The sequence below is a fragment of the Argiope bruennichi genome, chromosome 9 (genome assembly GCF_947563725.1).
Source record: "Argiope bruennichi chromosome 9, qqArgBrue1.1, whole genome shotgun sequence".
In the NCBI taxonomy this organism is placed as follows: domain Eukaryota; kingdom Metazoa; phylum Arthropoda; class Arachnida; order Araneae; family Araneidae; genus Argiope; species Argiope bruennichi.
The window spans coordinates 106,357,588-106,382,726 of NC_079159.1; the positions used below are offsets into that span (position 1 = coordinate 106,357,588).

At 26.7% G+C, this 25,139-nt stretch overlaps 1 protein-coding gene across 4 annotated transcripts in view; it reads right to left on the minus strand.

Moving 5' to 3' along the window:
* The window catches only part of LOC129984762 (protein VAC14 homolog), a 41,103-nt gene that overhangs the window by 14,471 nt on the left and 1,493 nt on the right, over positions 1 to 25,139 (minus strand). Inside the window, exons 3-10 of one of the 4 annotated variants that reach the window (XM_056094716.1) lie at positions 23,631 to 23,798; positions 23,479 to 23,541; positions 21,773 to 21,880; positions 9,920 to 10,029; positions 9,580 to 9,686; positions 8,545 to 8,682; positions 6,489 to 6,745; positions 390 to 458 (exon numbers count right to left, since the gene is read on the minus strand). In XM_056094716.1, the coding sequence (XP_055950691.1) occupies positions 390 to 458; positions 6,489 to 6,745; positions 8,545 to 8,682; positions 9,580 to 9,686; positions 9,920 to 10,029; positions 21,773 to 21,880; positions 23,479 to 23,541; positions 23,631 to 23,798 (1,020 nt within the window). Of the gene's footprint in view, positions 1 to 389; positions 459 to 6,488; positions 6,749 to 8,544; positions 8,683 to 9,579; positions 9,687 to 9,919; positions 10,030 to 21,772; positions 21,881 to 23,478; positions 23,542 to 23,630; positions 23,799 to 25,139 lie in introns of all 4 variants that reach the window. The other 3 variants (XM_056094714.1, XM_056094717.1, XM_056094715.1) reach the window with 3 other exon arrangements.

The window sequence follows — 25,139 nt, forward strand, 5'->3', positions numbered from 1 at the left end:
AAGGTTAAAACGTTTTAAAAAACAAATATATATCACTTTTCATGTTTTTTTGTTTGTTTATAAATTTAAAAAATATTTAATTTAAATAAACGTTTTAACTGCTTAACTGTTTTGCCCGAATGCCATATGTGCATCGATTCATCGAATTTTGATAGTTGTAAGCAAAAAATAAACTATTCCTAACGATTATAATTTAATATTAAAATTACTTCGAATGCATATATAAGTGAAGTATTCAATGGATTTCCATTTGAATCAAAAATAAGAAAATATTCTCAAAAAGAAGGTGGCATCTTATTATATAGTAAAATAATAATAATAATAATAAAACAAGTGGTAAAGACAGTGACATTTAAATTTTTTTTAAAGAAAATAAGAAAATACACAACTACCTCATCAGATGAATCAGAAAGAGCTTGTAGAAGCACTGGAAATATATCTTCCACATACATAAAGAACTGTTACAGAAGAAAGAATTATAATTAGGACAATTTTTTACCATAACTACATACAAGAATCTAAATCTTTGTATAAAATAAAAATAATTTCCATTATAGAGTAAATACAGGGTGGTTTAAAAATTGCAAAAATACTTTGCATAAACAATTACATAGTAAATATATCAATGTTCCATACTAAAATTATATTTTAATTATAAATGAAATTAATGCAGCAATAAATTTACATTTTTCTCAGGCTTATAATAATGGAATTTTGAAAAAAAAAAAAGGTTGGTTTGAAGTGAGAAACATTCAACTTCAACCTACTACATCCATCAAATTTTGCTCTTGATAGCTTTATATATATATATTTTTTTTCATTTTATCATACTGTTAACTCGTATCATGTATAATTGAAAAATCAAGAGCAGAAATTCAAAGAGAGCATGCTTAATACCAATTAGTGCTTAGAAATGCTAATAATTATATTATTTGACATTGTGAGCAGTCTCTTGATTTCAAAAATAAAATTTTAACCACTTCTTTATAATAGACAAGATCAGGGCTGCCACGTGAGTATTAGGTGCCCTTGTTCAAATTGAAATTTGGCGCCCCTTTATGGGGTTCTATTGCACTCTTATAAAGTGCTGCAAATTATATGTGAAATAGTCTTTTATAGTATTCAAAATTTGACTTTCGAACTGAAAAGCTTTAAAATTATAATATTGAAACACGTTTGTCTTATTGTTTTTTATTATTTCATAAATTTTAAAAACGAAACAATGATAAAGCATTTTTTAAGTAAAATATAAAAATTAGAAAATATATTCAAATATTGATTCTCCTAGCTTTAGTAGCTACAAACGCTCGTATCAATTCCTTTATATTTAATTTATCAAAAATTTCGCTCTCTATGGATATAATTGACATATCCGATAATCTTTTCCTGCACATGTAATTTTTTATAATTTTAAGTTTTGAAAAACTTTGTTCTCCAGTAGCCACCGAAACTGGCAGGGTTAAAGAAATTCGTAAAGCTATTACAATATGTGGAAATGTATCAGCAAGATTGTTTACATAAATATAATTTTAAACATCAATAGGTGACATATCGTCTTTGGTAAAACATCGCAAAGATTTTATTTCTTCGAACAAATTTAATCCATCAAAGTCCTTTTCATTAACATTTTTAGTATCCGTTAATTTTTTTTTCTAATTCTTTAATATGTTTTAAAAATTCATTGTCACTCCAGTTTTTTAAATTAGGTATACAGTCTACTACCTGGTAGTAATTGTAATGTTCTTTTAATTGACTGAATCTTTCAGTAATTGAAGAAATAGCAGTGTCTAATATTATATTGTAAAATTCAATCTTAAATTTTTGTCTTGGATAGCTGACTGGTTCCTCGGTTTGTTCATCTTGAAATAGTTTCTTTTTAAATCTGTTTTGACTTTGAGGAAAATCAGTATCCACCCCAAATCATCAGCAACGATACTTGCATTGGCAATTGCATATTCATACGCTTCATCTGATCTACGATTATTTAGTTCTGATATAAGATTTTGTAAATTAGTCAGTCACGATTTGTAAATCATATTTAGAAGTTTGCATTATTTTATTTACATACTAGCCACCTTTGGCGACCAGCCGGTTCGCCAATCTTAATGTTCGTTAAAATTTTAATAATTAAATATTTTATGCAATTTCTACTTTAATAGCTTCTTCATCAAAATATTTTAAAACTTCAAATTTTGATTATCATATAATTCATTCATAATATTATAAAGGCCTTCAGTCATAACGTAATATGTATCTCTCTCATTTTCTGTTAGCACCCGTAGAATTTATGCTTTAAATTAAAGTGGAAAGAATTTATCTTCAATTAATATAATAATATTTTTTACTGAAACAAAACATTTTTTTATAATCTGATTACTGAAAATAGAGTCACTCAGCGTTTAAACTTTATGGACACTAAAGAATATCTTTTTAAATTTATGTAATATCTTAAGAGTTGGTCAACAAAATTTTCTTAGATTCAGTATGAGCAGATCGATTAATTAACAATGTTTAAATTTAAATGCATCAAACACTAAGAAAATAAAACGAATCGTTTAAAATAAACGGTTGAAAACAGGTTTTAAAAAAAACTACTTAAAAAACGATGTACTTAAAACTATAAGCATATACAAAAAATATATAACTAACATAAATACAATTTACTTACAAAAGCATGCAACTAATCCAAAAATAATTTAAATCATCCATTGATAACGTTGTCATGGCAACCATCAGAACAGAATGCGCATGCGTGAATTTTCTTCGCCGGTTACGTAACGCAAATACGTGATTTTTTCTACCCCAGTTGGGGTAACGCTATGCGGATTAGAAATTTTTAATTTCCTTTATTCTGTTTTATTTTAATTCAAAAGTACTTCAGAATGAATCTGAAAGATTGATTCATTAACAATGTTTAATTTTAAATGCATCAAACATTAAGAAAATAAACAGAACCGATTGAAATAATCCGCCGAAAAATGTTAACCCTAGCCTCATTACTGTTGGGAGAAAAAAAAACTGAAGCCGTTCTCGTTTGGCGCTGGGGATAATGGAAGATTTTTTTGGCGGAAAAGTTGGCGGTGGGGAAAATGGAAGATTTTTTTGGCGGGAAAGTTAGTTTTTAATTAATAATTAAAATTCTAATTAAAAATTCGAAAAAAGAAACCCCAGGTGCACATTCCCAACCTCCAAGGTATACATGTACCAAATTTGGTAGCTGTATGTCAAACGGTCTGGCCTGTAGAGCGCCAACACACACACACACACACATATTGAGCTTTATTATAAGTATAGATTTACTAAATTTAAAATATCGTGCCAGATGTTAATGGAACAAATGAATTTAAACGAGGAAATCTTCTGAATCAAATTTCTTGCTTGGGTTCTTGATACCATGTCTCTTGTTTGATCTTCTTGAATATTTATTAACGCTCTCAAAACTCCCTAGAAATCGTTTTTCAAAGGTCTTAAAGCTTGAATTCTACTTTCCCATCTGGTGTTGCAGAGTGGCTTTAAATTTAGATTTTCAACATACTGTTGCAAAATAGACCAACGTTTAACGGTTGAAGAAAAGTAGTTGTAAAGTTCCTGCACTACTCCAATAGAAATTAGCTGTTCGAAAAATTTTTTAGCTGCATCATTTACAACTAAATTTATATCCCCTGCTTTGCCCATTCTCTAGAGTGCTCTCGAATTATTTTCAATAATTTTTTGTTGCAATCCTTTATGCTTTCCTCTAATATTAGCACCATTATCGTAAGATTGGTCTCGTAAATCTGATAAATTTAGTTCTAACAATTTTAAATGTCCATTTATGAATTCAAACAGACCCTGTCCAGTAGTGTCGTCGACAGATTGAAATCCTAAAAAATGTTCTTCAATTTGGGCTTTATTGGTTTCCTCGTTCCGATAAACAAATCGAATTACAACAGTCAACTGTTCGGTATGACTGACATCAGGTGTAGTATCCAGAATCAGTAAGTAATATTTTGATGATTTAATCATATGTAATAAATGCTTTTTAATTCCTTCTGAAATAATGCTTATAATTTCATTCTGAATTTGAACCCCTAAGTGATGAGCAATGTTCTTGTTTTGAGATGTTTGAATTTTGTGGAGATATTCGGCGACTATTGGATCAAATTTTTCTATAGTTTCAACCAACTTCAAAAAATTTCCATTATCACTATGATATAACTCTTTCGAAAAATATCTAAATGCAAGGTATTGCCGGGCTAAAAATTGAATTAAATAAATAAACTGTTGAATAACCGATTGCCTGTAAACATTTTCTGCATCATAAAGTCTTTGTTGAGCTGCATCAATGGTACATAAATTACGCAGACATTTTGAGTTCACTGCATTTTGAACTATGTTTAAGGTGAGATGCACTGCTTTCATGTGTTTTCAAAATGTGGGTTAAATGTGCCCGATCATTATATCCATCCTTAATATACTGCGAATGCGTATCACTGAATAGTTTACATGGGAAGCAAAAAACTGTGTTCCGGGAATTTGAATATACTAAATAATTTCTAAATACTTTTTCTCCATTCGGTAATGTTCTATAATAGAACGATTCTGAAAACTTTCTGCCAGAATTATCTCCCGGAAAATGTTTGATTATCAAGCGGGGAGAGCGATAGTTTCAATTTAATAATCTCTAATTTTTATAGAAGTTGTATCAGGTCAGGTAGCTGGATCGTTTAATTCAAAGTCAAAATCTTTGCTTTGAGATATTATGTTATTACCAGACGAATTTTCTACGTCAACTTCTTTGATACAATCCATTTTTGATACAATCCATACCAACATCTTTGATACAATCAATACAAGTTTTCTATTGATACAATCGTGGCATCTTCTTGATCATATTCTGATAAATTTTCTTTTTGGGATAAATTGAAATTCCAAACCAGATGTTGATGGTCTTGGTTCAATTTCTTGTCCGTCTAATCCTATTGTGTTTCTGAGATCTTTATTTAGTGATCCCGCCAGTTTCTGATTAGCTTCCTCACATTGCAATTTCCTTTTCTATTTTCTACTCCAGACTTATTTTTTTTTTTTTGAGAACATGTTTCTAAAAAAATATTTATTGCACTAAATAAAAAATTTTTAATTTTCATTCCATATACAAAATGCATCATATGATTTTCTCTCAATATACTATTTGAAAGTCGAAAGCCCATTTATGTCATTTGCTACTAAATAAAGATTTAGATAAAGAAACTAATTTGACTGAAAATTTAAAAACATTTTTTTTTTTTTTTTTTTTACAGAAAATTTATTTCTGAGAATTTAGTGTGAAATTTTTTCTTCTTTCTGCTGATTCAAAATATTTAAAGCAAATTAAATCAATATTAATACAAATTACTAAAAAGCATTTGTTATAAGCAATTGAAATATTGAAAACATCTCAGATATATAATAATTATAATTTTTTAATGAAAAAGTGCTATAGTCCTTAATAAATTTTTAGAATTTTTTTTCCCGATTATTTGGAAATTGCCTGTATGTCAGAAATAGGTAAATCAAATTCTGCCCAATTAAGGGCAAGATTTATCTGGGTTTTATAGAGATAAATAAAAAGTTGCTTTTTGAATTGTTTTGTTAATTTAAAAGATAAAAGTTTTTCTTAATGAATTGTTTCTTTTTATGAATCTTTACTGCTATGAAAATAATACTAATGATATATTTAGATTGTTCACTTACCTATAAATAATAATCCTATTTTTTCGAGCAATTATAAACAAAAAACGAATTGAAAACAATTAATCACATTACTTTGCTTGCGAAGCAATTCACAGAATGTATGAACTTTGTGAGTAGCGACTACGTATATGATTAAAAATAAATATATTCCCTGTTAATTCAAAGGCATACACGGATGGTAGCGCCTCCACCAACATTCCAAAAAAAAAAAAAAAAGCAAACTAAACAACGACGTTGAGCCGCAACAGTTTCACAGCACATAAAGAATAAATATATGCCAATACAAAACATTCCAATTCCTGTTGTACATGTTACAAATTCTTAGATTTTTAACACGTGCCGTGTGGTAGCTCGAACTCCACACGAATCTTGTTTTTATTGTTCGTATCGGCAATCAAATTTTGTTTTACACAAATGAAAACAACCCGCAGAAACGAAAACAAAAGTAAAATAAAAATATAATCTCATTTTTTTGCTTAGAAAATAATAAACATGCAAAATTACAAGAGTATAATTAACAACTTTTATTTAAGTAACATTAAATTAAAAAACTATAAGTACTATAAATTTTGGCACCCCCCTGACCCAGGCGCCCTTGTGCGGTGAACAATTTTGCCACCCCCACGTGGCGGCCCTGGATAAGATCCTGTTTCTTCAAAAGTAATTAAATCTTAATGTACCATTTTATTTATAAAACAGTTCTTCAAATTCTATATAATTTTTTTATAGAAAACTTTGCTAATAAATGTTAAAACTCATTAGATTAAACCACTTACTTTATCGGGAATTTGGAGGAGCAAATGATGTATCCATTTAAGTACAGCTATACGTGTTTGAATGGAATTGAACTTGATCTGCCGAGTCAACACCATGACTAGAGATTTTAAATCCAGCTGATTGTCAAGCTGATCCATCAGGGGAGCTTCTACTTTTTCTGAAGAGTCTTCAGCACTTTCGCAAGTCAGCTGCTGTTTTTGCTGCACAACTAGTTTCATGAGGGCATTGTTTACTGTCTTGGCTGTCTCAATAATATCTTCTGAAAGCTAAGGACTGAGAATTTTCAAAAACAATGAAATTAAAGAAATTTTAAGAGTGTAACTTTTCATTGAAGAAAACTTATTTTTTTAAAAATATCTGCCAGCTATATCTTTTTTTTTCTTTTACAATTACATGTGATAAAATACAATATTATATATATATATATATATATATATATATATTAACAGTATTATTAATAGATTTTTAATGTTATATTTAAAAATTTTGTATTACAGACAGAAACTTTATTTCAAAGCATTTAAGATAATTACATTACTATGCATTAAATATTTAACATGGTTTTTAATGTTAAAGAGAATAATTTCCAGATAAATACACAGTACTCTCATACTCAATGTAGAAGATATTTTTAAATAAAATTAATGTGATAACTAAAGAACATAATTCATTGTCTTCAGTTAAGTGTTTACAATAAGGCATAACCTAAAAGAAGGGTAAATGCATCAGAATATGAAAAATGTGTAAAAAAAATGTAAATAATAATATATTTAAGATTAAAAAAATGAAGAAATGGTATGTACATTTACTCACCCGATAGCTAATTACCTTAATAAGTAATTTTCAATTCTGAGAAACAACCAAAATTTTTCTCATTAAAAAATTTAAAAATTGAGCATTAAAAATGGAAAGAATGCAACTAATTTTTTTGAAATACATCTAACATTTCATCTGTAATTCAACAATAACATTAAGAAAAAAAATTGTAGTCTTGCTAAATTAGAAAAGGTCAGGTCAAATGTTTCATATTCATAAAAATTTTTTGAAAGTACAAATAAAAAAAATAATTCCATTTTCAAAAGTATTAAAAATTAAAGCATGTTCATTTTTCTATTTTAAAACAAAATTTCACAACATTGTTAAAGAGGGAGATATATAAGATCTAATCTCCTCTAGAATTGCATGATTTATCCTTTTTTGAAAAAAACTAGAAAAATAGACTTAAGATTACAGGGGTGTTTGTGGGACCCCAAAAAAATCCCCGGAAACTTTTACGGACTTACTACCGACATTTTGCAGTTTCGAGAAGGGGGGGGGGAGAGAAATGAAAAATTACGATTATTAAGTATTGAATGACCTAATTATAAAAGTTCAATGAATTACTTTTTTTGCAAAATTAATAACCATTAATTTTGCAAAATTAAGACCTTTGAACCCAGGTCACGTGATCGCACATCTGGTCGAACGAAGTCTCTCCCTTTTTTTTCTGCCGCGCCTACTTGCCGAAAAGAATCCAGAAGAGAATGTCCGAGAAACGGGGGAATGAGTCATAACTCGCAATAAGGAAAGAACAAAAAAGAAGTTTTTTCCCCCTTTTCACGCATTATCACTGCCTTTGGAGAAAGAAAGGAAAAATTTTCACCACACACACTGACCTTGCGCTTTCTGCTTTCAAAGCAAACAAAATTACCCAGATCAAAATAAATAATTCATTATTATTCCTACTTCCTTTTGAACGACGATCCCCGGAATTTCCGGGTATCGAAGTTCAAAATCCCCGGAATTCCGGGGTTTCCCCGGAGCACAAACACCCCTGAGATTAGGAATATATTTGAAAATAATCTGAAAACGATTTATAACTTACCAAGAAATTTCATCTTAACAAAAACTAATTAAATAAAATGAAAATAGGAAAACTCAAAAGTTTATCCTGTTAATCAAAAAAAGTTTCTTCAAGCATGGAATAGAGAACAATGACTTATTTAAATTTAGGCAAAAAATTCATAACTGATTGTATTAATAAAAATTAAAAATTTCAAACGCATCAAAGGATACTTCTTCGACTTTCTGTATCCTGAGCTAAATTTGGGAGCACAGCTGTGAGTATTCCTGATGCATATGGCAAAAGTGAACACCCAGCAAGTTCCACGAATTCCTTTAACCAGGTAAGGGCAGTGAATTGCACCAATTCTTCTAAGCATGGTATAAAAATACAATTTTAAATTTAATTGTTAAAATTTTCAAAATAAATTTAGCAAATTAATTCATTTTTATCAATCCTAATACTATATTTAAATACACTGGAGCAAAAATCTTGAAATGAGCTTAAATACATTAAAAAAAAAACATGAATCATTTGTGTAATCACATATTTAGTTATTGTGGAAATAGTAATATTTTAGAGCTTACTTAAAACTAAAAATGTAATTTTATTGCTTCATTTTTTAAAACAATAGCGGAAAAACATAATAACAACAATAACTCACAGTTCTAGTCCATAAAATTTTTTTACACAAGTATTTTGTTGTTATCATATTATAAAAAAAATTCAGTATTAATCTCTTAAATGGACTTAAAATGGAAAGAATACATGCGCAAATACTATTTCAACAAAATTAAAGTATCAAATGCTTCAATTTTTTTTCTTTAATAAATAAACTAACAGTTATACGACTACAGATCCTCAACATATTTTGATTGAATCTAATTAGCAAAGAACAAAATTCTTCACAAAATATAAAGTTTGGGAAAATGAGTTTGAGCATTGCAAAAAATTATCAAAGCATTGAATATCTCTTAACATTTAGATTATTAAGATATCAAATATTTAAATTTACAGTAACTTTTCAAGTGTCTACAGGCTTATTCTTGTATGTTTGTATAAGAAATACAGCATTCATAATTCATTTAAATGAAGTATTAAGATAATTTAATATACAAATAAGTCAAATGAAATAGAAAAACTCTAAAATTGTAGAATTTACTAATATAGAATAACAATGCGAAATCAACTTATATGAAATACCTAATTAGAATAATTGTAAGAATGTGGCAAAACAATTATATATCAGTAAATAATTAATAATATACCTGTAGAATTTGCATGTATAGTCAAGATGTTTACCATATCATTAAAGTTAACTCGTTTTGGATTTTCAATGATGCTTCGTAAAAATTCTCCAAGAACAGATTCGCACCTAAAAACAAAGATGTGATCAAATTATACAAAAATATTATGTCAGTTTTAATTGCATTATATATTTTCACCAATTAAAAAGCAACTTTTATTTAAATTAATGCATTAACCATTTAAAATAATATAAATTAAAAAGGGATTATTTCTTATATTAATTCAAGTAAGCAAAAGTAAATATTGTAAAATGCAGGAAAATAGATTAAAAAGTATAAGGTTTTGGACACTCAAGCTTACATTTTCCTGATTTCAGCAAGTGGATCACCTAAAATAACGAAAAGACCATCAAGAATTTCAGGTAAGAAAACAATCATATTGATATCAGCAACAGAATCCAATGAAGATACCTTTAAAAAAAAACCCTAAGTAAAACATTTTGTATAGTAAAAATGTCATTTTTAATAGCAATCTAAATGAACATACAATAGCTACATTTAATAAAATACAAGAAATTCAGCTTAATAAAATATTTCTTTAATAAAATACAAGAAATGAAAAGAATTTAGAATACATTAAAAGAATTTCAAATTATTTTAATGTAGAATATTGTAACTCTTTCAGCAAGCAAAAAGTACATTTCATATGAAAGCAAAATGACAGAATGAAGCCCTCTGAATGAAATGAATTCAGCTTTTCATTTCATTGATTGATATTTAAAGTGCATTGATATTGATATATAATATACTAAGTTCTAAATAAATTTTTAGAAATAAACCAGATTAAAATATATAAAGAATTTTTCTGATTTTGGATATAAAAACAATTATTAATAATCAAAATTCTTTAATTAAATTATATTAAATTTCACATTTATAATGCATTTTATTTATAAGTAAAATTGAAAACAGAAATTTTTGGTAAATAAAAAAACTAGACTTGAATACAATTTTAATATCGTAACTACAATATTTCAAAATAAAGTAAAAAAAAAAAAAAACATTTAAATAAAAGGTACAATGTTAATAAGATTGAAAAAATTAAGAATGAACAAGTCTTTTTGCACAGTATATTTTAATAAAAGAATGGAATAAAGTATCCTCAAGTCGTCTGCCAGATTATTTCCCTGAAATTTTTCTATTGATTTTTTAATAATAATAATATATATATATATATATATATATATATATATATATATATATATATATATATATATAGTAACCAATCTAAAGTAAGAAAAAGTTTGAAAACGAAACTAAAATGAAAACGAAACAAAACAGTTTCGAAATCGCAACTAAAATTTATTATCTATTTAAACTAAAACCAAAAAGGAACTTCATAGTATTTAGAGAGCGCAATTGCAGCTACTTCTAAAACACAGATGAATTTATACAAAAGTATTAGAATCAAGTTAATAGGAAAAACAAAATCAAATAAAAATTAAACCAAAAAAATTATTAAAAAATATTAAAAAAGAATCCGGCCTGAAGACTTTTTCAAGGGTCACCCTCAGGCAGGGATTCAAATAAAGGGATTTTTTCTGTGAGGACATACAGACATTAAGTCTAATAATGATTCCTCGTGACCCGAAAATCCCCCGAAATTATGCTCAAGAGATATACCATTTTAACAGAAAGGAAATACAAAATAACAAATTAGAAAAAAACCACAAAGTAAAAATACAATGAAAACAATAACAATAAAAACAAAAACAGCATTAAAATTAAAATTAAAATTAAAAACAAAAAGGCCAGAACATACCTTCCAACAGTGAATGAAACTTTAAACAATCGATTGTGATTTCCTGTTTTTGAAAGTTAACGGTTAAATTATGTAAACAGAGGTAGGCACCCAGCGCCATCTATTGAGTGATCCAATATGCAAGTAAATTTCTATTTTTATTTAAGCCAAAAGATTAATCCCAAACCATACCTTGTTTAATTAAAAAATTGACATTACAGTAATTTCTAGGAAAATCATTTTTAATTAAATTTTTAAGGAGGATATTTGATGCTTCAATATAAGAATTTTTATTATTGCAAACCCTTTTGATCCTGTTAACTTGTGAGAAAATTAGATTTTTGAAAATTTTAGAGTTTAGATTGGAATGGTAGTTACATAGTTTTGTTATTTTAAAGTTGAAATCATCCCTTTTATCGTATATACCAACTATTGTTTTATCATTAGCAATTTCGATTTTTAAATCCAGAAAGGTAGCCTCAAGTTGATTTATATTTGTATCTTTTAGAATTAAATCTTTTGGATAGCAATTAGTAATAATATTAGTATTGTCGAAGTTAATCAAAAGTAGGTCATCAATATATCTCCACCCGTTTATTAAATTATATTTAATTATTTTTTTCTCATAGTAATGCAGGAAAATATTAGCTAAAGCACTTGAGAAAGCTGTCCCCATTGGAATGCCCTTGACTTGTTTATAAAAATTAATACCATTAAACACGTAATTTTCAGTAATATTAAAATTACATAACTCAAGCCAGTTATTTTTAGGAATGATATTTTCATTTAAATATTCGTCATATATAAAAGTGCAGACCTTTATTAATTTTTCATGAGGTAGATTAGTGTATAAATTTTCGAAATCAAAAGTATTAAGTTTATTAATGTTGTTATCTTTAAGAAAATCCAATACTTCTTTGTTACTAGAAATAATAAAGTTGTCTTCATTTTTTATTTTGTCCAGGATAATTTTTAAGTATTTAAAGAAATGTTTACCCGTATAGTAATTATAACTACCAGTGCTACAGGTTACGAATCTGAATTTTAATGGATTTTTATGAAATTTAACTGTTGGGAATAAATAAGGATAGTTAAGAGAGCAAGTCTTAGTTTTGGTTTTTTTTGCAAAAGCTAGCATTCTTTTATCTAATTCCTTTTTTCCGGTGTTCTTTAACATATAAGTTGCATTAGAGTTATATTCATTAATTAAAAGTTCTTTATAATAATATTTACAAATTAAACAGAAATTATTTGCTGATTTATCTATTACTGTAATAACAAATTTTTCTTTTAAATTTTTTATTTCATTTTTTAATGTTTTACTAAAATAAATCCCACGTTCTTTAGATCTGTCAAAATCAGTATTCAATTTTATTTTAATTTCCTTTAAAATTCTCACTTTCCATTCCCCGAAACCTTCCGCAGGCCAGTGGTATTTTCTAGCTAATTTGGCAATAAAAACATCCAAATCATTACCAATAGAAATCAAAATTTTGTTATGGTTTATTTTTTCTCTTAATCTAAATTTTGTTCCTCTTCCCATCAAATCTCTTAAAGAGTTGGATTCAATAATTTTTAAATTACCTGTAATAATATGACCTTTATCAATATCTATAAAATCTTTATATTTTTCCTTGTTACAGTAACAATCTGTTTTATTTATTTTATCTAAATTTTTGCTATAGTAATTATAATTACAAATTTTTTTCTTTAAAGTTGAAGTGTAACTAAACGCTATTGATACATTAGTTTTATCTGCAAGAGGAAAAAATATATTATTATTATGTATAATTTTGGGTAATTTTAGATATTCGAAGTAAATATCCAAGAATTTAATCACACAGTATTCTTTGTAAACATTATTTTTATTATTAAAAAGTAAATCGTTTTTTCCAATGTTAAGTTTACATTTAATAAGATCTAGAATAATACATTTAGTGTACGAATTTTTAAACTCTAATTCCCCGAATTTATTATTTAAAAACCATTTCATTTTATTATTTCTAAGACCAAAAATGTATTTCCTAATTCTGTGAATGTTTTCACTATTGTGTTCCAGATTACAGTAATTTTGAAATTCCTCAAATATAATTTGAAAATTGCCTCCTTTCCCTTTACCTCTTTTAAATCTTTTAGAAAAGTTATCTTTATTTAGAAAATTTTTAAAAATGTTAAATTTGTTATAAATGCAATTATTGTTTAAATCTGCATAACCTTCCCCATTTAATTTACTATTGAGACCATAAGGAAATAAAGTTTTCAGGTTGCAAATATAAATGTTTTCCAGATCTAATCTTTTGTTTAATTCGTTAATATTGTCTTCTAGAATGTAGATATTAATATTGTTAAAGTTATGGTTTTGAAAATGCTCCAGTTCGAAGTCAGTGGTCCTATTTTTTATGAAGTTTTTTATATCGGATCTGTGATTGTTAATTCTTAAATTAAGCTCGGTGCTAGTTTGGCCAATATATTTTAAATTACATTCTGAACAATTAAGGAGATAAATCAAATTTTTGTTTTTACAGAATGTTTGTAATTTTGAGTTTTCATTTTTGATCTGTTCCTTATCTGCCAAAGGACATGTCCTACACTTTCCGTTTCCACAAATTTTATATTTTTTTGTATTTTTAAGATTTTTTAAACAAAACAATTGTGTCAGTAATTTTTTCTCCGTGAATGCTCCTGACACAAAGCTATCCACAGTGCCCCTTGGTAGAGCGCGCGACGGGCCATGCGCTATGATAAATTCGTTATTAACTTTTTGCATAGTTTAATTTATTTATTAAAATGAAAATATATCTCCTAAACGCCAAAAAACAAGGAATTCTCGAAAAAGTAAAATCAGGAAAAATGATCTGAAAATTCTTAAATTTTTTAGGCAATACACCAAAAAACCTATTGAACCCCCCACCACCACCAAAAAAAACTATTAAAAATATTTTATTTAAAAATTTTGCAGTTCGTGGAACAGCGCACCTGCAGCTAAATTCCAACCAAATGCAAGAACGAGTAACCAATCTAAAGTAAGAAAAAGTTTGAAAACGAAACTAAAATGAAAACGAAACAAAACAGTTTCGAAATCGCAACTAAAATTTATTATCTATTTAAACTAAAACCAAAAAGGAACTTCATAGTATTTGGTTGGAATTTAGCTGCAGGTGCGCTGTTCCACGAACTGCAAAATTTTTAAATAAAATATTTTTAATAGTTTTTTTTGGTGGTGGTGGGGGGTTCAATAGGTTTTTTGGTGTATTGCCTAAAAAATTTAAGAATTTTCAGATCATTTTTCCTGATTTTACTTTTTCGAGAATTCCTTGTTTTTTGGCGTTTAGGAGATATATTTTCATTTTAATAAATAAATTAAACTATGCAAAAAGTTAATAACGAATTTATCATAGCGCATGGCCCGTCGCGCGCTCTACCAAGGGGCACTGTGGATAGCTTTGTGTCAGGAGCATTCACGGAGAAAAAATTACTGACACAATTGTTTTGTTTAAAAAATCTTAAAAATACAAAAAAATATAAAATTTGTGGAAACGGAAAGTGTAGGACATGTCCTTTGGCAGATAAGGAACAGATCAAAAATGAAAACTCAAAATTACAAACATTCTGTAAAAACAAAAATTTGATTTATCTCCTTAATTGTTCAGAATGTAATTTAAAATATATTGGCCAAACTAGCACCGAGCTTAATTTAAGAATTAACAATCACAGATCCGATATAAAAAACTTCATAAAAAATAGGACCACTGACTTCGAACTGGAGCATTTTCAAAACCATAACTTTAACAATATTAATATCTACATTCTAGAAGACAATATTAACGAATTAAACAAAAGATTAGATCTGGAAAACATTTATATTTGCAACCTGAAAACTTTATTTCCTTATGGTCTCAATAGTAAATTAAATGGGGAAGGTTATGCAGATTTAAACAATAATTGCATTTATAACAAATTTAACATTTTTAAAAATTTTCTAAATAAAGATAACTTTTCTAAAAGATTTAAAAGAGGTAAAGGGAAAGGAGGCAATTTTCAAATTATATTTGAGGAATTTCAAAATTACTGTAATCTGGAACACAATAGTGAAAACATTCACAGAATTAGGAAATACATTTTTGGTCTTAGAAATAATAAAATGAAATGGTTTTTAAATAATAAATTCGGGGAATTAGAGTTTAAAAATTCGTACACTAAATGTATTATTCTAGATCTTATTAAATGTAAACTTAACATTGGAAAAAACGATTTACTTTTTAATAATAAAAATAATGTTTACAAAGAATACTGTGTGATTAAATTCTTGGATATTTACTTCGAATATCTAAAATTACCCAAAATTATACATAATAATAATATATTTTTTCCTCTTGCAGATAAAACTAATGTATCAATAGCGTTTAGTTACACTTCAACTTTAAAGAAAAAAATTTGTAATTATAATTACTATAGCAAAAATTTAGATAAAATAAATAAAACAGATTGTTACTGTAACAAGGAAAAATATAAAGATTTTATAGATATTGATAAAGGTCATATTATTACAGGTAATTTAAAAATTATTGAATCCAACTCTTTAAGAGATTTGATGGGAAGAGGAACAAAATTTAGATTAAGAGAAAAAATAAACCATAACAAAATTTTGATTTCTATTGGTAATGATTTGGATGTTTTTATTGCCAAATTAGCTAGAAAATACCACTGGCCTGCGGAAGGTTTCGGGGAATGGAAAGTGAGAATTTTAAAGGAAATTAAAATAAAATTGAATACTGATTTTGACAGATCTAAAGAACGTGGGATTTATTTTAGTAAAACATTAAAAAATGAAATAAAAAATTTAAAAGAAAAATTTGTTATTACAGTAATAGATAAATCAGCAAATAATTTCTGTTTAATTTGTAAATATTATTATAAAGAACTTTTAATTAATGAATATAACTCTAATGCAACTTATATGTTAAAGAACACCGGAAAAAAGGAATTAGATAAAAGAATGCTAGCTTTTGCAAAAAAAACCAAAACTAAGACTTGCTCTCTTAACTATCCTTATTTATTCCCAACAGTTAAATTTCATAAAAATCCATTAAAATTCAGATTCGTAACCTGTAGCACTGGTAGTTATAATTACTATACGGGTAAACATTTCTTTAAATACTTAAAAATTATCCTGGACAAAATAAAAAATGAAGACAACTTTATTATTTCTAGTAACAAAGAAGTATTGGATTTTCTTAAAGATAACAACATTAATAAACTTAATACTTTTGATTTCGAAAATTTATACACTAATCTACCTCATGAAAAATTAATAAAGGTCTGCACTTTTATATATGACGAATATTTAAATGAAAATATCATTCCTAAAAATAACTGGCTTGAGTTATGTAATTTTAATATTACTGAAAATTACGTGTTTAATGGTATTAATTTTTATAAACAAGTCAAGGGCATTCCAATGGGGACAGCTTTCTCAAGTGCTTTAGCTAATATTTTCCTGCATTACTATGAGAAAAAAATAATTAAATATAATTTAATAAACGGGTGGAGATATATTGATGACCTACTTTTGATTAACTTCGACAATACTAATATTATTACTAATTGCTATCCAAAAGATTTAATTCTAAAAGATACAAATATAAATCAACTTGAGGCTACCTTTCTGGATTTAAAAATCGAAATTGCTAATGATAAAACAATAGTTGGTATATACGATAAAAGGGATGATTTCAACTTTAAAATAACAAAACTATGTAACTACCATTCCAATCTAAACTCTAAAATTTTCAAAAATCTAATTTTCTCACAAGTTAACAGGATCAAAAGGGTTTGCAATAATAAAAATTCTTATATTGAAGCATCAAATATCCTCCTTAAAAATTTAATTAAAAATGATTTTCCTAGAAATTACTGTAATGTCAATTTTTTAATTAAACAAGGTATGGTTTGGGATTAATCTTTTGGCTTAAATAAAAATAGAAATTTACTTGCATATTGGATCACTCAATAGATGGCGCTGGGTGCCTACCTCTGTTTACATAATTTAACCGTTAACTTTCAAAAACAGGAAATCACAATCGATTGTTTAAAGTTTCATTCACTGTTGGAAGGTATGTTCTGGCCTTTTTGTTTTTAATTTTAATTTTAATTTTAATGCTGTTTTTGTTTTTATTGTTATTGTTTTCATTGTATTTTTACTTTGTGGTTTTTTTCTAATTTGTTATTTTGTATTTCCTTTCTGTTAAAATGGTATATCTCTTGAGCATAATTTCGGGGGATTTTCGGGTCACGAGGAATCATTATTAGACTTAATGTCTGTATGTCCTCACAGAAAAAATCCCTTTATTTGAATCCCTGCCTGAGGGTGACCCTTGAAAAAGTCTTCAGGCCGGATTCTTTTTTAATATTTTTTAATAATTTTTTTGGTTTAATTTTTATTTGATTTTGTTTTTCCTATTAACTTGATTCTAATACTTTTGTATAAATTCATCTGTGTTTTAGAAGTAGCTGCAATTGCGCTCTCTAAATACTATGAAGTTCCTTTTTGGTTTTAGTTTAAATAGATAATAAATTTTAGTTGCGATTTCGAAACTGTTTTGTTTCGTTTTCATTTTAGTTTCGTTTTCAAACTTTTTCTTACTTTAGATTGGTTACTCGTTCTTGCATTTGGTTGGAATTTAGCTGCAGGTGCGCTGTTCCACGAACTGCAAAATTTTTAAATAAAATATTTTTAATAGTTTTTTTTGGTGGTGGTGGGGGGTTCAATAGGTTTTTTGGTGTATTGCCTAAAAAATTTAAGAATTTTCAGATCATTTTTCCTGATTTTACTTTTTCGAGAATTCCTTGTTTTTTGGCGTTTAGGAGATATATTTTCATTTTAATAAATAAATTAAACTATGCAAAAAGTTAATAACGAATTTATCATAGCGCATGGCCCGTCGCGCGCTCTACCAAGGGGCACTGTGGATAGCTTTGTGTCAGGAGCATTCACGGAGAAAAAATTACTGACACAATTGTTTTGTTTAAAAAATCTTAAAAATACAAAAAAATATAAAATTTGTGGAAACGGAAAGTGTAGGACATGTCCTTTGGCAGATAAGGAACAGATCAAAAATGAAAACTCAAAATTACAAACATTCTGTAAAAACAAAAATTTGATTTATCTCCTTAATTGTTCAGAATGTAATTTAAAATATATTGGCCAAACTAGCACCGAGCTTAATTTAAGAATTAACAATCACAGATCCGATATAAAAAACTTCATAAAAAATAGGACCACTGACTTCGAACTGGAGCATTTTCAAAACCATAACTTTAACAATATTAATATCTACATTCTAGAAGACAATATTAACGAATTAAACAAAAGATTAGATCTGGAAAACATTTATATTTGCAACCTGAAAACTTTATTTCCTTATGGTCTCAATAGTAAATTAAATGGGGAAGGTTATGCAGATTTAAACAATAATTGCATTTATAACAAATTTAACATTTTTAAAAATTTTCTAAATAAAGATAACTTTTCTAAAAGATTTAAAAGAGGTAAAGGGAAAGGAGGCAATTTTCAAATTATATTTGAGGAATTTCAAAATTACTGTAATCTGGAACACAATAGTGAAAACATTCACAGAATTAGGAAATACATTTTTGGTCTTAGAAATAATAAAATGAAATGGTTTTTAAATAATAAATTCGGGGAATTAGAGTTTAAAAATTCGTACACTAAATGTATTATTCTAGATCTTATTAAATGTAAACTTAACATTGGAAAAAACGATTTACTTTTTAATAATAAAAATAATGTTTACAAAGAATACTGTGTGATTAAATTCTTGGATATTTACTTCGAATATCTAAAATTACCCAAAATTATACATAATAATAATATATTTTTTCCTCTTGCAGATAAAACTAATGTATCAATAGCGTTTAGTTACACTTCAACTTTAAAGAAAAAAATTTGTAATTATAATTACTATAGCAAAAATTTAGATAAAATAAATAAAACAGATTGTTACTGTAACAAGGAAAAATATAAAGATTTTATAGATATTGATAAAGGTCATATTATTACAGGTAATTTAAAAATTATTGAATCCAACTCTTTAAGAGATTTGATGGGAAGAGGAACAAAATTTAGATTAAGAGAAAAAATAAACCATAACAAAATTTTGATTTCTATTGGTAATGATTTGATGTTTTTATTGCCAAATTAGCTAGAAAATACCACTGGCCTGCGGAAGGTTTCGGGGAATGGAAAGTGAGAATTTTAAAGGAAATTAAAATAAAATGGAATACTGATTTTGACAGATCTAAAGAACGTGGGATTTATTTTAGTAAAACATTAAAAAATGAAATAAAAAATTTAAAAGAAAAATTTGTTATTACAGTAATAGATAAATCAGCAAATAATTTCTGTTTAATTTGTAAATATTATTATAAAGAACTTTTAATTAATGAATATAACTCTAATGCAACTTATATGTTAAAGAACACCGGAAAAAAGGAATTAGATAAAAGAATGCTAGCTTTTGCAAAAAAAACCAAAACTAAGACTTGCTCTCTTAACTATCCTTATTTATTCCCAACAGTTAAATTTCATAAAAATCCATTAAAATTCAGATTCGTAACCTGTAGCACTGGTAGTTATAATTACTATACGGGTAAACATTTCTTTAAATACTTAAAAATTATCCTGGACAAAATAAAAAATGAAGACAACTTTATTATTTCTAGTAACAAAGAAGTATTGGATTTTCTTAAAGATAACAACATTAATAAACTTAATACTTTTGATTTCGAAAATTTATACACTAATCTACCTCATGAAAAATTAATAAAGGTCTGCACTTTTATATATGACGAATATTTAAATGAAAATATCATTCCTAAAAATAACTGGCTTGAGTTATGTAATTTTAATATTACTGAAAATTACGTGTTTAATGGTATTAATTTTTATAAACAAGTCAAGGGCATTCCAATGGGGACAGCTTTCTCAAGTGCTTTAGCTAATATTTTCCTGCATTACTATGAGAAAAAAATAATTAAATATAATTTAATAAACGGGTGGAGATATATTGATGACCTACTTTTGATTAACTTCGACAATACTAATATTATTACTAATTGCTATCCAAAAGATTTAATTCTAAAAGATACAAATATAAATCAACTTGAGGCTACCTTTCTGGATTTAAAAATCGAAATTGCTAATGATAAAACAATAGTTGGTATATACGATAAAAGGGATGATTTCAACTTTAAAATAACAAAACTATGTAACTACCATTCCAATCTAAACTCTAAAATTTTCAAAAATCTAATTTTCTCACAAGTTAACAGGATCAAAAGGGTTTGCAATAATAAAAATTCTTATATTGAAGCATCAAATATCCTCCTTAAAAATTTAATTAAAAATGATTTTCCTAGAAATTACTGTAATGTCAATTTTTTAATTAAACAAGGTATGGTTTGGGATTAATCTTTTGGCTTAAATAAAAATAGAAATTTACTTGCATATTGGATCACTCAATAGATGGCGCTGGGTGCCTACCTCTGTTTACATAATTTAACCGTTAACTTTCAAAAACAGGAAATCACAATCGATTGTTTAAAGTTTCATTCACTGTTGGAAGGTATGTTCTGGCCTTTTTGTTTTTAATTTTAATTTTAATGCTGTTTTTGTTTTTATTGTTATTGTTTTCATTGTATTTTTACTTTGTGGTTTTTTTCTAATTTGTTATTTTGTATTTCCTTTCTGTTAAAATGGTATATCTCTTGAGCATAATTTCGGGGGATTTTCGGGTCACGAGGAATCATTATTAGACTTAATGTCTGTATGTCCTCACAGAAAAAATCCCTTTATTTGAATCCCTGCCTGAGGGTGACCCTTGAAAAAGTCTTCAGGCCGGATTCTTTTTTAATATTTTTTAATAATTTTTTTGGTTTAATTTTTATTTGATTTTGTTTTTCCTATTAACTTGATTCTAATACTTTTGTATATATATATATATATATATATATATATTATGAAACATTAAATATATATATATTTAAATCTTTATGTATATATGAGTAATGCTTAAAAAATCTTAAATGAAGGGAAAAGTTAAAGAAATGGTAGCAATTTATCATGTCAAATTTCATATATTTCTTACGCAATATATATTTAAAAACTTCAAGATTTTGTTAATTTGAAATGCTGTTCTTATTTTTTTCATAGAAATTCATATTCTTATGAATTTTTACGTTATGTCCATTACATACCATTACATTACATTATATAAGATACATTTCTAACTTTTTAATCTATTACCTTTCATAGTTCATATTTATAAATTTAATAATAAGAAATGTATTATATAATTTTTAAAATTAATGAATCATAACAATATAAAAGCATACCCATGAGATAATAAATTGTCTTGTAAAAGGATTCTTGGAACATATTCTTTCTCTCAATAATGGAATAAATGCTGGAAGGTCAAAAGAGGAACTTTCGGCAACAATATCCTAAATAATATTTCAAGAATTACAAAATTATGAAGTTATGGTAATTAGATTTCACTTCTAAAACTACAGTATAACTACATTAAAATAAAAATATTTTTTGAGAGAAAGCAATGGATAAATATAGTTATGAAGATTATTAAAAGTATACAAAACATTAAATATTTACTGTAGCTCAATTTTTACAAAATAATTATTAAGACATTTATCCCAAAAAGACACTAAAGGAACAATACCATTGTTGTAAAATGCCAAAGAATTTTTTTTAACTATCGCAGGGGAGTGAATACATCTGACTTCAATCACTCACTTGTGAATAATTCTACTGGAGAACAATAATGTTGATGTAAAATTTTATGCATGCACATTACAAGGAGAGCAGTGTTCCAGTGTTGTTTCTTTTTCCCACTTCCTCAGACTAAATATGGTTAGTCTTTTCAAACTTGCAAGAAACACAATGAGTTTGGATAAAATAATCAAGAGATGCCAGATAACTATAAATAAAATCTATCAAAAATCCTGTACATTTTTTCCCCCTATAGTTAATAATTGATCTTATAACAATTTACAAGCAACAATGGGGTTTTTTTACAAGGCAGCTAGCTGCCTGGGTGAGAAGAGGTTGCAAGTATTTCATAGCAAAAATTCTATTAACCAATAAATAAATAAATTTGAAAAAATAATTCTATGAATTATAAAATATTAAGATAATAATTTTTGGTCAAATGAACCTGCTCAAGTTTGTTTCTTTAATTACATTCACTTTTTATTACAGTCTTTATAAACACTAAAATTAATAGATAGTAATTATCACAGTCCTTTTATTAAAATCGAGAACAAATGTAGATGTTATGTAATAATAAATCTAGGTAAATAAATAAATTTTCAAAAAAAATATTAAAACACATTTTTTAGTTAAGTAAATAATTAAAATACTGAATAAATTTGTATCAGTATTTATAAAAAATTAAACTATTTTTTTTTTTAAACAACAGTCTCAAAAAGTTATTTGACTAGGGCTGCAAAATGCCTAAATTTGTAACTGTTTGCTAATAAAATCCTTTATAAAAATGCTCATAACAGTCTTTGGCTCAATAGAAATGGAATGACCCTAATATCAGGATCAAGAATAAGATTTTACAATTACATCAAATACCCATTTACAATGTTCCTGAAACTCAAACATTTGTTGCATAAATTTATTATTAAAAAAATTATAAATATTTTTTTCAAAATTATTAGAAAGTATAAGCCTTAAAGAGGTAATTTTCCCCCCTTATTAATTGATTTACTTAAATTCAAAAATTTCATAAGTTTTGCTTACTTTCCCGATTTTTCAACTAACTGGATGTGTGCATACAAATAAGGCATTATACATATTTTATATGCCTATTAAAAAGATTATCTGATATAAAATAATACACCAATCGCTAAATTATAATTCTCAAAAATTCTGCATATATTTAATAGTAAAATTTACTGCAACATGTGCTGCAACTATTAAATGAAAAAAAAAAAAGAATATAAATGTCTAAATCAATAATTAAAAACAAAATTTTCAATCAGATATATAAAAAAAGCACTATATAGAGAGAACTTACTTTCAAGAGTCGATCAACTAATTCAGAACCATTTTTCACATTCTGATCAGGATCAGCTGATAACTACACAAAACAAAATTATGCATATATAATCAGTTTTTGCCATATTTCTTATCAATTTCACTCTGTGAGATAAAGAATTTCTAATTTACCCTACTAAGAGCATCAAATATTTCTGGAAAAAATGGCAACACAGATCCTCTTGCCACTTTAATAATATTGTACAGAGTTTCACATGCATAATAGCGAACTCTAGTGTCTTGGTCATTGAAACATGAAAGAACAGGCTGCACAAGATCATCTACAAAGAGAGATGTATCCTGTAATTAAAAAAAATCACAATTAAAAACAAGTTCAAATGTTAACCTCATAAAAAATAAAATGAAATATTTCTATAAAATTTGCCTGTGTCACAACATTTGATAAATTTCATGAGTTTTTTTTTTAAGTACTTTTCCTTACTTAAACACTAAGGTGACAATAGTAATAGGATACTTCCTTTTATCCAGCAAAGTGCAGCAACTTAATGTGGCACAGATACAAGGGGTTTGAAGTCTCTGGCAGAGATATTGAGTCATGCTGCCACTACAAATGACAGTGAAAGTGTAGCCCGTGCAGGATTTCATACACAAGCTAACTTCTCAATTATATACTATGAATAGTCTATAGGATTCAAGTCTGGTGATCTAGGTGCCTAAATCCTTTGCTGGAGTTATTAAGAAAGTTCTACAAAACAAATGCAAACAGTTGTGGCATAGTAACATAGTCCATTGTCACTCAAAAATATTTCATCATTGTTTGGGTACATGAATTGCTGCTACTGGCCTCCAAGTAGCTGAATATAAGCATTATCAGTCAATGATAGTTCAATTGGATCAGAAGACCCAGTCCATTCAATGCAAAAACAGCCTACACTATTACGGAGCCACCACCAGCTTGTGCAGTACCTTGTTGACAACTTGGGTCCATGGCTTCATAGGCTGTGTGCCACACTCAAATTCTACCATCAGGTCTTACCAAAATACCATATATATATATGTATACAAATTAAAAATACAGATGAATGAGTTGGTTTTCTACAAGCCAGACTGTTTGATTTATGGTTACCAAATATGGAACATATATGCCTTGGAAGGTAGGAATGTCAACCTTAAAGCAATTTTTAAAATATTTTTAATAATTATTTAAATTTAAAATTTTGCTGAACTTTGGCATTTAATTGTAATAACTTCCCAAAATATTGCAAAAACAAAATTTACATTGCTTTAAAATTAAAAAAAATAAATTATGATGGCAACATAAAAGTTGTTTAAATCATTTTTCTAAATTTTGGGATTTAAAAAAAAAATTCTAATTTCCAATAACAGATTACACAGTTACACTGAAATTCAAACCATTTTCATTGTTTCATCAAATGCTGAATTGTGTGATTTTCTTCCATTGTTGAAAGCTAAAAAAAGATGATTCCATTTAATAGCTGCATAGATTGTAAGACAAATAAAAAAAAAAAAAAATGAAGCTACAATATTGCAAAATTTAGAAGATATATTAAACAGATTTTTACATTTTAAAAAACATATGGTATGGGATGTTAGAGGACAATCTCCATCAGAAATTTTCATATGCAATAAAAAAAGAACATAAGTAAGACAATTAAAATT